The sequence below is a fragment of the Nothobranchius furzeri genome, chromosome 15 (genome assembly GCF_043380555.1).
Source record: "Nothobranchius furzeri strain GRZ-AD chromosome 15, NfurGRZ-RIMD1, whole genome shotgun sequence".
NCBI classification, from domain to species: Eukaryota; Metazoa; Chordata; class Actinopteri; order Cyprinodontiformes; family Nothobranchiidae; genus Nothobranchius; species Nothobranchius furzeri.
Genome location: NC_091755.1, coordinates 27,421,342 through 27,436,070, shown reverse-complemented (window position 1 = coordinate 27,436,070; position 14,729 = coordinate 27,421,342). Strand labels below are relative to the sequence as shown.

At 40.6% G+C, this 14,729-nt stretch overlaps 2 protein-coding genes across 10 annotated transcripts in view; both read left to right on the top strand.

Moving 5' to 3' along the window:
• scn8aa (sodium channel, voltage gated, type VIII, alpha subunit a) overlaps positions 1-4,925 on the top strand; it is a 47,757-nt gene extending 42,832 nt beyond the window's left edge. For all 8 annotated transcript variants that reach the window (XM_070545137.1, XM_070545138.1, XM_070545135.1 and 5 more), the window contains one exon: positions 26-4,925. In XM_070545137.1, the coding sequence (XP_070401238.1) occupies positions 26-1,185 (1,160 nt within the window). In that variant the 3' untranslated portion in view covers positions 1,186-4,925. The remainder of the gene's footprint in view (positions 1-25) is intronic.
• A 5,717-nt stretch (positions 4,926-10,642) lies between these two features.
• fignl2 (fidgetin like 2) overlaps positions 10,643-14,729 on the top strand; it is a 53,601-nt gene continuing 49,514 nt past the window's right edge. Inside the window, exon 1 of one of the 2 annotated variants that reach the window (XM_070545130.1) lies at positions 10,643-10,672. The gene's annotated coding sequence lies outside the window, so the exon portion shown is untranslated. Of the gene's footprint in view, positions 10,673-10,914; positions 11,031-14,729 lie in introns of those variants that run through there. The other variant, XM_054745891.2, reaches the window with a different exon arrangement.

The following is a 14,729-nucleotide window of genomic DNA, read 5'->3' as shown; positions in this document are numbered from 1 at the left end:
CTTCTGCTCTTCTCCTTCCCTTCAGGCATGTTTCTGGCTGACCTCATTGAGAAGTACTTTGTGTCACCAACCTTGTTCAGGGTGATCAGGTTGGCTCGTATCGGCCGTATCCTTCGTCTCATCAAAGGAGCGAAGGGGATCCGAACCTTACTCTTTGCCCTGATGATGTCCTTGCCAGCTCTGTTCAATATTGGCCTGCTTCTCTTCTTGGTCATGTTCATTTTCTCCATCTTCGGCATGTCCAACTTCGGCTACGTGAAACACGCAGCAGGCATTGATGACTTGTATAACTTTGAAACTTTTGGAAACAGCATGATCATCCTGTTTATGATCACCACATCAGCTGGCTGGGATGGTTTATTACTGCCAATCCTCAACTACCCGCCGGACTGCGACCCACTTTTGGAAAATCCTGGTACATCAGTGAAGGGTGACTGTGGCAACCCCTCAGTAGGAATCTTCTTTTTTGTCATGTACATAATCATTTCTTTCCTGATCGTGGTTAACATGTACATTGCCATCATCCTGGAGAACTTCAGTGTGGCCACAGAGGAAAGCGCTGATCCGCTCAGCGAGGATGACTTTGAGACCTTCTATGAGATCTGGGAGAAGTTTGATCCAACTGCCTCGCAGTTCATCAGTTTTGCCAAGCTGCCTGACTTTGCTGACGCTTTGGAGCACCCACTTCGTGTGCCAAAGCCCAACACGATTGAACTAATTGCCATGGACATGCCCATGGTGAGCGGTGATCGCATTCACTGCTTGGACATCCTGTTTGCCTTTACAAAACGTGTGCTCGGTGACAGTGGTGAGTTGGACATGCTGAGGACGCAGATGGAGGAGCGTTTTGTGGCGGCCAATCCCTCCAAGGTGTCATACGAACCCATCACCACCACCCTCCGCCGCAAACAGGAGGACGTCTCTGCCAGAACCATCCAGAACGCCTACCGTGCTCACCTCATCAGGCGCGGCATCATTTTCAAGCGCCACATTTTGTCCAGTAATAAGCTTGAAAACGGTGGGACCAACCAAGACAAGAAGGACAGCACACCTTCCACTGCCTCTCTCCCTTCATACGACAGCGTGACCAAACCTGACAAAGAGAAGCAGGACAAAAACAAAGAGGAGTGGTCCAAGAAAGAGAAGGACAAAAACCAGAAAGATGAATGGGAATCAAAGTGTTAGGATCCAGTGACTCAAAAATCCAATAAAACACGACAAGATGATATGAGACTCTGAGCCCAGACACCCAACAAATGTAGAAATCATGAAGATAAAACAACAAAAACACACAAAACATGTTTACATACTCAAATACTGCTGAGGCAATGTGGTTTCCTACGTCGTCAAAGACAGCTGAACCAAACACAATCAGTTTACCGTGGAACTCTTGCTGCATAGCGACAAGTTCGTAGAGATGGGGAGTAAAAACAAATAAATAAATAATTATAATAAAAACAGGAAAAAAAACAGTAACTCAAAGTGTGCTGGCCAGTGGAACACATTTCCTATGGGGACCAACAGAAATCACTGCTAAAAGTATTGTGAAGAACCTGCTTCCACCACGAGTGGAATCCCGCTGCCAAGCTCCACAGCTACGGGACCGGATCACATCAATCCCTAAAGAACTGTAATACAGTCTAAATGTGGGTCTGTCATGTTGAGTTTGCCATCTCTTCAAGATGAAAACAATAATCAAACAAGAAGGTTTAGATGTGAGGAGGGAAACCCGACCATAAACAGATTATTTTTGTCCTGTTTGTGCAGATTAAACTCACATCTTTACATTATTTGAGCAGCAAAAAAAGGGTAAAATTTAGCTCATGACACTTATCTTTTCCTCCTCTCTTTGTAATACTGACATTCAAAAAGACATTTTTCTACACGGGCTGTCATGCTGAGCAGGTACGGGTCATTGGTCAGAGTTTTCACTTGGGCTGTAGGGAACTTGCTCTGTCAGAGTTCAAGATAAATAATAATTTTTGTGCTTGTTAAATGCATAGAAATGACTTGCATGAAGGCATGTTTTGATCAGGAGTCATGCATGAGTAATCATAGTCCACAAGACACAAATTCTCAGACCACTGCAGTGGCTTGACTATAGGTCTGAGGCTGTTCACTAGGATAAATGGTTAAAGCAGATTTTAGATGATGGTTTAGAAAACATCTGGTAATAATAATTACAAGATCCTACCCTCACTGCCTAATTATATAAATATGAGCACTCAGTCGGATCAGCCAGCAATGCAACAGAAAAGTGTTATTTTGCTGCTTTGAATGTTGATAGCATAGAAGAAGCGTGGAGTGTGTGAGTATTAGAAATCAGAACATCCTCACGTTGAGGATGCTTAGATTTGGACGGCTGTGTTAGTAGTTCTGAACCAAATCTGAGGCTTAGATCTCTTTGTTTACTTACAGCCATCTAAACATTATGTTTCCTACTTGCCTCTGGTCCTGCAAAAAGAGCAGGTGATGTTTCACGCCAAGGAATCCACATCTGGAACCAGTAAGAACTCAACATGATCTGTAGGTATCCCACCTGCTGCAGAAGGGGCAGAAATATGGTTTAAAGTTTGGTGTGCTGTCTTTTTTTTTTTTTTGGACAAATGGAAGGACTTAAAACTGTGTTGAGGCAAAGACATTAGTATTTCCTAATTAAGAGTATGTTTTGGAGCTTTGGAAAAAAAGGCCTTTAAATCTTTTACTGATGTCCCAGTGATGCAATCATTCTAAAAAAAAAAGGCTTGTGACCAGTGAGAGTGACACTGACTGTCTGATATGGCAGAGGTAGCAGAAAATGATCACAAAGACATTTGTCACGTTTAGAGTGTGTGGAAGGCGGTAGCTGTTGTTTGGACTGTAGAAATAAATGGATCCAGTTTGATTTGGGGGGTGGGTGAATGGGTGGAAATAACAGCATAAATGTGGACCGATCTGAAGACCCTCCCTTCAGTGGTTCTGACCGACTGCCATGAGAACAAAAGAGAGGAAGAGAGGGTGATAGCGGTGCTTTGGTCTGAGTCAGAGTGCTGAAAGTCCCATGTCTGTCAGTGTATCATTGTGCTTCTGTGGGACCTCTTAAACACTGTGTCGTCTTGGACCCGGGCTGCACCATCTTTTCACAAGCTTGGCTTTTAAATGCCACCTTCTTAGACAGAGATGGAGGAGGAAGAGCTAGCAGTTGCTGAGAAAAATCAACAGACCTCACACATAAGCAGCTATGTTGTATAAGAAGCTTTGTGGGCGTTTTCCAGAGAAATACAAATTTAATTCAGGCTAAACAAGACACAACTGCCATTTCTTTTTTACACATGTGCGATGGTTCAATATCTGGGTGGATGACCAGATGCGAATCTGGCATCCACCTTCACACACTAACGCCCTTTGGTGTGTTTAACACTGCCGATTCTCCACCCCCCCACCCCGGTGTACAACAATAAATGAGGTCTGTTTACAATCTGAAGCAACTGCCCACTGAAACCAAAAACATTCCCAATGAGAACCACAGGAGGAGCGAGTAGTGTCATCTAACGTACTCATCTCATCATCTTGGATGTATTATTTTAGAGTTATACATTCACATTGATATAAATACAAAATTATTTAAAAAAAAAAACGAAAAAAAAAAAACATATATATGTACAGTGCAGGCTATGTTGTAAATGGCACAATCGCTGAAAAAGAAAGAACTTTTTGAGAGAAGATATAAATATTGTATTATATTGTTTTATTTTATTGGCATGCTTTGTTGTGTTTTTTTTGTAAATACAGAATTTTAAAAATGTTACTACTAATAATCAAAAGGTGAATAACAACAATATAGAATGGCTTCCAGCTATGCCCTTTGTCACATTTGTTACTTTTTGAATTTTTTGAGACACTTTTCACTTTGTTGACGAAGATTGAATGAACTATAGATATTATATAATACAAAAGATATATACATGTATACATATGTATATACATAAAGCAGAAGAACACTGTCACATTTGATTTTATGTGCAACACGTTCAGTGGATGTCTAACTGGTTGTTTCCAGCACTCTTCTATGTTGGGGAATAAGCTCAATTTAACTGGATGTAGCCTGATCATGACTAAGGAGGATGTTACCAGCACATTTCTCACCTATGTTATACCTACCACCATCACACACCTACAGTAACCAACACTGCAAGGTGACTCTTCACTGCCCGCCATTTGTACCGAAGAACGACTGAAAACACACACACACTCACATCAGTGCCATTACAGCTCAACACATGCTATCATGCTGTCATCCTCACTCTTCTTTTCTTCAACGGTATGTTTCTATTCTTCCACTCAATGGCATGTGCCTTTTTTTCTGCTTTTTCTGCAAATCTGGATGTCAATGCCACACTGAAGAAAAATAATAAAATAAAGATAATAAAGGAGGGTGGGGTTTATTTTTTGGGGGTGGGGTGGGGGGTGGGGTAGTACAAGAATAATCAAGGATGTGGGAATTTAGACGATCATTCAGACACCCCACTTCATCTAAATATTCAACGTGTGATGTTAACAGAAGAACAACTATCTCAACAAAAAAAAAAGTCCTGTTCTTAGTGCTGTGTGTGTCACTCACTTGGCTTGTGAAAAAGCAGCTTGCCTTCTATATTTTAGTTTGATTTCTTCTACGTTTCTGTTTCCATCTGAAATTTATTTTTATATTATTAATTGCTAATAGGAGTTATTCTTTTCTAGCATGATTTATTATTAGCATTTTTTTGTTTGCTGAAAAAAAGTGCTTTTCAAACTGTTCTCATTCAACACCGTGACAAAAGAGGATATACAGTACATAATGATAGTGTGTTGCACAACCACTTGGACTCTTGGGTTAGAATAAATGAAAGATTGTCTTCATTTTGAGCACGAATCTTTTTATTACAAATAAAGCAGCCTTCCAGTTATGACTTGTGTGATGTTTGAATACTTCAGTCCTGTTTTTATGTGTCAGTTTTTTTTCAAACTGATTTAATTTAAAGTAATTTGCTTGCATTCGCCTTTTCTTTTTTTTTTTGCTTTAGTTTTATTTTTACTGTGATAATGTCCTTTTATTTTTCACAGAATTCAGACTTTGATTCCAGAATTCTGACTTTTATCACAGAATTAAGACTTCTTATCATTATTCTGATTTAAATTTCAGAATTCAGTTTTTTTGCAGAATTCTGACTATAATCTAAGATTTCTGACTTTAGTCTCAGAATCTGAACAGGGTGTAAAAATCATGAATTTTAGGAAAACAGACAAAACCCTGTGAAGGTGTGACACAAGACCTAAAATATGCTTTATTCCTCAGCTGACCATCAACTAAGTCAAGTTTTGAGTCAGTGGCTTTGAGAATTATCCATAATTCACGTGTCCAACTGTGCTTTCTTTAGCTTTCTTGCAGATTCACCTGAAGAAAAAGTGGTTTTGTGACAGCCTAAAGATCCCATTTAAAATAGTTGTCATGCCTGATTCAAAGGCCATATAGCTAAACAAAACACATGTTTAAAAGTGGTCACTGAAAGCAAAATAACAAAAGTCTAAAAGATCTCCAGAGAGCATGAAGAACCATTGAATGATGAGATTATTTTGAAAGAAAACAAAGTCTGGCTCCTTGAAGGTAAGATTAATTTGGAATGATTTGAAAATGTACACAGAGGCTTGCTGTCACTGTAAACAGAAAATAGTTTAAGTAGGTGGGATTTTATGGAATCCAGCATTTCTTAAGAGAGCAGACACACTGCATGGCACCTTGATTCTCTTTTTCTCCTCCATTTCCTTCTTTGTCCTATTAACCCTCCCTTCAAGCACGTGGACTTCTCCTCTACCCTCCATATCTCAGAGCTTAAAATATGATTTTAAAACTCTTCTTTTTTATGTTGTTATTTTTACTCAAACGTAGGCAAAAGGGAGTATGAGACCCTCAATGCTGTGTCAGATTGCAGTCATGTGAAGCAGAAAGGAGGAGGAGGGGGGGGGGTGTTCAGACGGGGAGGGTGAGGTATGGGAAGGGGACGGGGATGGGAGGTGGTTGGGCACTGCAGTGCAGATAAATGAAGGCAGCAGCAGTCGAGGCTGAGTCAGCAGCACACTCCCAGTTTTGCCGAGGGCTTCGAGTTTCTGCCCTTTGAAAAGGGCTCGGAGCGGCGGAGCTGTCCGTGGTGCTGAAGCTGGACTCAGACGGACCAGCATCCTGTGGCCGACTCTTGGCTCACTGGGTGGGGCTTCAGCGAACAAGGACAGGCGCTGAGGATGGGAGGCGAAAGCCAGTATAACAGGAGATCGGTGTGCGGGGGAAGTCGACCTAATTCCTACAGAGCCACACCTACACACTCCTCTATATCTCCCTCCGAAGTGTTCCACCACACGAGGAGGCTTCTTCACCTGGAAGAGGCTAAATATAAGAAGTCTCACACCTTCTAATTTTATACTTCTTATAATCTTCAAATTGTTTTCATGTAATAATGTAGTTTACAGGATCTTTTTATCCAATCGGAGCATGATTATGTCCCCCCTTCCCTCTTTCAAAGTAGTCCTGATGGAAAATTATCCTCACACAGATAATGTGAACAGCCACCGGTGAAGGGGGGTCTCCTGCTATAGATCCCACATCAACACTGAGATCAGACAGTTTCGTGTGTCTGTGTGTGTGCGCGAGCGCGTACGCGCACGCTTCACTGGTCTTCCCTCCTTTCCTTACACCCTCCTCCACCGGTTTCTTCTTTCCCCCTGAGAATCAGACAGATGAAGAGGGGAAACGGTGTCTCCTCAAGCCAAGGACTTCTAAAATTAAATTCAATTAAATTCAAAAATACTTTATTAATCATAGAGGGGAAATTTATTGCTAAAACATTTACGACACGCATTTATTTTTTTCCAGTAACATTCCCGATACCCAGACGTAGGATTGATGAAAACCCACGCAGTCAAAAGGAGTTACAGCCTACAGTTTATCTCCGCTGACACGAAACCCATCATCATCCCCTCCTGTACCGAATATTCATATTACAAATTGCATAACCTTATTGTGCAATAGCCTGTTCTGTGTGCTATGCAGAGTGCGCACTGCTAAAGCAAACAAAGCTAAAAAATTCTCACCCAAAAATTTCCCTGATCATGCTCAACAGGACCTGGACGATTCATTCCAAACAACAGCACCCACATGTGGAGAGGAGCGTGTACGACACTTGATAGGAGGATAAGTGTGTATTACGTTAGCTGTTTGGGATTAGTAACTACTACTAATGATAATAATAATGATGATGATAATAATGATGATGAAGATGATGATAATTTTAATAATGATGATGATGTTATTATTGTCATTATTATAATAATGATAATAATGATGATGATGATGAAGATGATAATGATATTATTATTATTATTATTATTATTATTATTATTATTATTATTATTATTATTTTTATTAATTATACTAATAATAGTTATGATAATAATGGTGTTGATTACAATAATAATAATGATGTTGATGATGAAGATGAAAGCTAAAGAACAAAATGTCAAACTTGACTGAATAAACCTTGTAGGTTTATTGCAGGGAAGCTTATGTCTCTTAATTATTTTAGTGCATTTAATTTAGTAACAGTAGCACATTAGTTAAAGATGACTAGTCTGAAGTTAACATGCATTCTTTGTTTATTTGTATGTTAATTTGCATGTTGCTGAAAACTTCTGTCACATTAGGAAAATGTGTAATAAATCCTCATACAAGACTAATTTATATACATTTAATCTTCAGTTGAATCAGATTTTATTAGGCAAAGGGACAAAATTACACAAACACATTTCTTTGTACAATGTTGATAAATGTGTGTTTTATTTACAAAAGAGCCTGTTGATTACTTTTGAGAAAACCATTTACAACATTTAAGAGTAGCTAATGTAAAATTGAATAACTAGTAAATAAATAATTACATTTGGTTTGAAAACACCTGAAAAAGAAAATAATTCATGTTTATGTTTCTAGATGACACAAAGTATTGTGCTATCATGGTCGACTTTCTGCCACAGCTTGCAGGAACTGATCATGGCATCTGTAAAAGACGTGTGTGTTTGGCATAAATGTTCCTTTGCAGCTCACCCCTCTCGTTTGATGCTGGACAGCCACTCCACAAAGTATTTGGCCTTGATTTTATCCAGATGGTTGGTGAAGTCGCTGGTGAATGTTCCATCTGAATGCCTTTTGAAGTTTTGAATGATGTGTTGTCCTTTTTCCATCCGAAATGACCGCCATCTGAAAAAAGATAGGCCTATGAATCAATCTTTATTTCTAAACAGTTTTATAATGATCTTCCTTGAACTTTAATAGCCAAAATTATGAAAAGTGTTTTTGCAAGGCAACACAGAAGACAATCACACACACACACACACACACACACACACACACACACACACACACACACACACACACACACACACACACACACACACACACACACACACACACACACACACACACACACACACACACACACACACACACTCACACCTAAGGACAATATAGACAGACCAGTTATCTTAACAGTCATGTTTTTGGACTGTGGAAGGAAGCCGGGGTACCCGGAGAGAACCCATGCGTGCACAGGGAGAACACGCAAACTGCCATCCCCAGGCTGGGAAGCAAATCCAGGACCTTCTTGCTACAAGGCAACAGCTCTGACCACTGTGCCACTGCACAGCCCTTTTACCAACAGTATTACAAATAAAATACCGTGATGGTCTGTTTTTCTCCACAATCATCTCCTTGGTGCCCGAACAGAGAAAAATGACCAGCAAACACCAGATGAGTAGCTTCATCCCCAGATAACCTATAAAAACAAGACATATATACAGTTTCACCATGTTTTCAAGGAAAAATGAAGTTTTTCTCTGCGTAATAAAACTCACCTAAAGGAAAGTTAAACGTCTCCAGCGAAGTGATGCAGAGTGTAACAGAGAAATCCCTTCACACTTCAAAACTGAGCCGTATAAAGGAAAAACAGGTTACTTCTGTCACTTTATAAAGACATCAGGTGTGACTGTGTGACACGCAGGTCCTTCTCCACAGCTGATGACCATCTTTCTCATTATGGTGGCTTTGATCTGATAGAGAGGTATTTAGACTCTGAAAAGGTCAAAGGTGACAGCTCCCTCACACGTATCCAGACAGCAGCAGGTGTGAAGAGATGTTGTTTGGCGCCAAGAGCATGACTCCTAAACTGTATTACTGACTTTTATCGTTGGACAACTTAGGTTTTAACCAGCCACAGTTCAGAAATCTTCACGGTCTTTGAGGGGCATAGAAAGAACTTGTCTGTAGAATATGAAACAAATTCATGTTTACAGCAGTAGCTCAGGAGGTAGAGTGGGCTGTCCAGTAATCGGAAGGTTGTGGGTTAGATCCCGGCTCTGACCAGAGACTGCTGCTGTTGTGTCCATCAGCAAAACACTTAACTCACCTTGCCTGCTGGTGGTAGTCGGAGGGACCGGTGGCACCAGTGCATGGCAGGTCTTGTGTCTGTCAATGTGCCCCTGAGCAGCTGTGGCAGCATTGTAGCTCATCCCCACTAGCGTGTGAATGGCTGTTTGAAGTGCCTTGGGGGGTTGTAGAGCCCTGGGTGCTATACAAATACAAACCATACCATTTTAGGTTTAAGGAAGATGTTGCCACATAAATAAGATATTGCCTAATCTGTGTAAAACAAATTAGTTATGGCTATTTTTATATTTGCAAGGAATAATTAGTAATATTGAATTGGGTTGGGTTTTAAATGCACATGCAATTAGGAATTCCTGCTTCCTGTGGTATGCAGTTTCTATCCGGGGATCCACGGATTTTCTTCTTTCCTATTCATTTTCTCTTCACTTTTCCTTGCATATTTTTAATCACATTTTTTTCTCTCATTTTAACCATATTTTGAAACAATTAAAACATTTTTTCTTATATTTCACATTTTTTTGTTGTGAAGCACCTCGTAATTTTTATGGTAAATGGTAAATGGCCTGTATTTGATATAGCGCCTTCTAGAGTCCTGGAACCCCCCAAGGCGCTTTACAACACAATCAGTCATTCACCCATTCACACACACATTCACACACTACAATGTAGCCACAGCTACCCTGGGGCGCACTGACAGAGGCGAGGCTGCCGAGCACTGGCGCCACCGGTCCCTCCGACCACCACCGGCAGGCAAGGTGGATTACCTGTCTTGCCCAAGGGCACAACGACAGCGACAGACTGAGCAGGGCTCGAACCTGCAACCTTCCGATTACGGGGCGAGCATTTAACTCATTTAACTCCTGTGCCACTGTCGTCCCAACTTTTATTATGAGAGGTGCTATGTAAAAGATAGTTTTCTTTCTTTCTTTCTTTCTTTCTTTCTTTCTTTCTTTCTTTCTTTCTTTCTTTCTTTCTTTCTTTCAGTTTAACGTAAATATTTAGGAGTTTTATCTATACATGTTAAATCTATTTGGCTCAAACAACAAATTGTTTCTCTAGAAATTTCAGGTGCTGGATTTAAATTGAAAGAGAAAAGCAGCCCAAGTGGGAAAAATTTTGAATTTTTATTTATTTATTTTAGAAAACCTGACGAGAACAGCAAGAAAGTCTTGATGCTTAAAGATGGGTGGCTTTTGCACAGCACTGGACCATTGCACCTGCACAAAGGTAAGTCCAAAAACTGTCACTGATATTTCAAGATGCATTTTTGCTCAATAAAATTAAATTCATCTAATTTATAACAATTTAACTATAAGAGAGAGGGAAAAAAAGAGAGAAGAAGACAAACAGAGGCAGGTGTGCTATAATTAGTGTTCTAGTTGCCTGACTCTGAGCTAAGCTAGCTGTAAAGCTACACCTCTGGTGTTTGTTTTCTAAGAGGACATTCCATTCTAGAGTCTTAAAAAACAACATTTAAACCTGTAATTCTGCTAAAACGTCAAATTATTTTACAGACTTTTGATAGTAACACACACGTGGCTAACAAGCCAGCTAGGCTAACTGCTGCTAATGGCAAAACTATCAGGTAAGTGCAGCTTTTTTTTAAACTTCAGATTCCTTAATATAAACATAGAATTTGCTGACTAATTGTTTTAATAAAAGTAAATATGAAAACACGTTTAAAATTTAACTCAGTAAAAAATTTGCCATGTTTTCTTTGGGCTTTTCACACGTCGAGTTTGTTTTAATGCTCATTTCTGCACAAACTGAAACTACAGCAGTGGGAAGTATCTACACAAAGTATTACATATATGTGTCATTTTATTTCTCTAAATTAAAGTAGGACAAACTAAGAAGGTCAGAATTAATGGCTTTTATTATTTTCTTCACATCTTGACTTTGACCAGCAGGGGTCAGGCTTTACCACATCATCAGGCGAAGCCTATCTCTTACTCATAACTAAAGAACCTCTTAGAAAAAAAAAACACATTTTTTCCCTGTTTCATTCTCTTGTTGCATCACTGATGGCAAAATGTATATTTTGGATTTGAACACTTCAGCTGAAGGTTGAGTTTTAAATGAACAAAATGCATAAAAATTCATCTGAACTTAGTAAAAATAATACCTCAACTAACTAACAAAAGCCTTGCAAAGATAGATAAATCCAATTTCTGGTGGAATATTGGGATGGTGCACTTGATATTTATATGGAATGCGTTGGATCCTTGGAGAAATATACACACATCCCATTTACGGCTTTGGGTTTACCCGTGGGGTTATAGTCGCTCCAGTCTATACTCAATATATCATCACTAAGGAGGTAGGAGGCTCGAATCAGAGACTGTACATAAAGCTACGGAGAGGGTCACCCTCTCAGGGCTTGCAATGTTGTCCTCCCAGCTGCAGCTTGATAACTTGGTGCTGATTGATATATCAATATTATATTTAAGTATTCCCTCTCTCACGGACAAGAGCTTGGTGTCTTTGGTGAAGAAATAGTTTAAAAACAAATTCTAGTGATCTTTTACACCAATCTTTCTATGTATTTTTAGACAGACTATGCAGCCTCTCTTGTAGATTATACATTTATTGTTTATAGGAATAAAAGAAAACAAGAAGGAAATGCTTAAAATTCACAGTGCATGTTTGGTTTGCTAAGAGGAGAAACTCCCACCCTTTTTGGACTTTGAGTGTGTGAAACAAAAAAAAAAAGGGCTATCGCCTATAAACATCATGACTGAAGGGCCTTCACTTTATTTGGGTTCTTAATGACAGGCTATCAGATTCCTATCTCTCCTTTCCTGCCTTCTATCCCCTCTTGTGCTCCCTGCCATAGCCCGGAGGACTGTTTAGGAGAGCATCTGGAGGCAGGCTGTTGAATAGGTTTCATTCTTGCAGAACCGTGCGCTCCAGCAAGCGTGCTGGGGGCATGGATGCTTGACCACGCTCAGTAGAGGAGACAGAGCAGGAGGTGGGTGCAGGGAGAAAGGAAAAACAAAAGCTTACATTAGTAAGAGGTCTCTGCTGTTATTTTATTTTTTTAATCTCTTCCTGGACCTGGTATTCTTATTTTACTTAAGTCATCCTGCCTTCATGTGAGGATCTTAAATGATGCTGGCCTTTTCTCCGCTGCAGCACGAGGTGTGGTTAGAGCAGAAGTCAGCTTTGGTGATTTGTACAGCAGCTGAGGAAGAAGTCCCTTTTCTATTTTGGAGAAAGCTGTTGGACAACTGTGGACTGAAACCTCAGCTGCTCAGTTACTGCTCCGTTTCACACCCCTGTGTTGTTTCTCTAGGGGATGAAGGAAACGTCAACACTGTTTCAAACATCGACAGGAACACCAAGACATTTAGTCACTTCAACTTTTTATAGTTATACATAATAACATCTGATCTAATCTGAAGCCTCTGTCTTTATCTCTTACCGGTTTAGATTCTGGATCAATGTGTTTAAGGACGCTCTGGCATGGCCCAGAGCTTAATCTGTAAAAGCTAATGGGATTGTAAATGTCTGGCGGAGAGAGGCGGTAGTAAAACGATGGCGCGGTGCTGTCAGAGCGTGTGAATGAGCATTGCTAGTGGACTCCATCCTGCTGCTCCTGCTGAAATGGTGCCAGGCGGAGAGCTTTGAGTTACTGTTTGTTTGCTGTCATTAGCTCCGTGGGTTTGCTACGCTGCTGCGATGACAGACCGAAACCTCACGATGACAACATAACTGCAGCGTGTTACAGCAGCCGGGGCGTGACCAGCTCCTCCGTTTCCCGTTCTGCTGATAGTACTTATCTCTGAAGGCAGAGAAGTGGGATAATGTTGCTGCTGCAGCTGTCAAAACACCCCCTTTCTCTGTCCGTTTAGCTGATGTATGCCTTAGAGTCGTGGAGCTTTAAGAGATATGTTGTACTTTATTGTAGTCTGATTTTGGGCCCCAAAACAAACTATCCAAAAAGCATTTTATATATTTTTACATCATAGAGAATGGCACATCATGTGAAACCCGGGTATCGGTGCAAATGCCCTATATGTATCCCACTGTGATTTAGTTTGGGGAGCAGAAATGGCAGATTAGTCTCGAGTCCGCCCAAGTAGATTATCCACTCATCTCTAAATCTCATGCGTTGAGGGCTCCTCATAATTGCCGCTTGTGGTTTTGAGGGGCAGAGGTGCCCAGCTTACCCACAGTCACCCACGGCCCGACCCATTCATACAATGCCATCCGTGTCCTCATATTAAAAGTGCAGCCGACCCCTGGTTTTCCCCATGTGTGCCTCTTCTCATTGTATTCTGTCTGATTGATGTTGACTGAGGTCACCTAAGCCCGTGCAGGGGATCACAGCACAGTGTGCAGGGGGCTAAATGTTTACATGCATTAATTTGACTTTATTCAGAGGTCCGCTGGCCCAATCTGGGCTTGATCAGCGACTGGGCTGGCTGAGCCATATGCTGTGCTTTTCCACAACGGTGGGATAGAGGGACGGACCACCGGGTGATGGAGGCCTTTTCTTGTGTTGGAGAACAAACGCAACACTAACGTTCCTTCTCTGGTGACATTAGCTTCACAAACAAGTGTGACGAAGTGTTTAAAAGGATTGTTTTTATTATTTAAGATCTCTTCTGCAAAATGCACTTCTTAATGAGAGTTTAAAAACAAACATCCTGCACATGGCTGAGCTATTTCACAAGTGCTGCTTTCTCTCTTTTCCTGCTGAGCATGTTGCTATAATTACTGACTCTGGAATGTTTTAGGTGGTGTTCAATGACAGGTAAAAATAACCCCCCAAATATTAAAAGCATGAATGACAGCTTGGATGAGTCAAACTGTAGGAACTTTTCTACAAGTAACATTTTTATTTCATCATCTTTTTGCCTTTGCTGGGTTGCTTATTGTGAACGTTTAGCTTCTGTGCAGCTGATAATATGTATTTTGTCTAATTTTATGCAAATAGTAAAGTTCCTAATAGTAAGCAATAGTGGTGTGTAATGCCACTGATGCTGGGTTTAGTTTAGGGTCAGGGTAGCAGTGCTTTTATAATTCACTAAATGATTTAACAGGCGGCCATTGATCCACCTGGTAAACATTCATTGCTTCCAAACAGATTTTCCACTCCGCTCAGAGCTCTCTCTCTCTCTCTCTCTCTCTCTCTCTCTCTCTCTCTCTCTCTCTCTCTCTCTCTCTCTCTCTCTCTCTCTCTCTCTCTCTCTCTCTCTCTCATCCTTTCTCTCTCTCTCTCTCTCTCTCTCTCTCTCTCTCTCTGTCTCTCTCTCTCTCTCTCTCTCTCTCTCTCTCT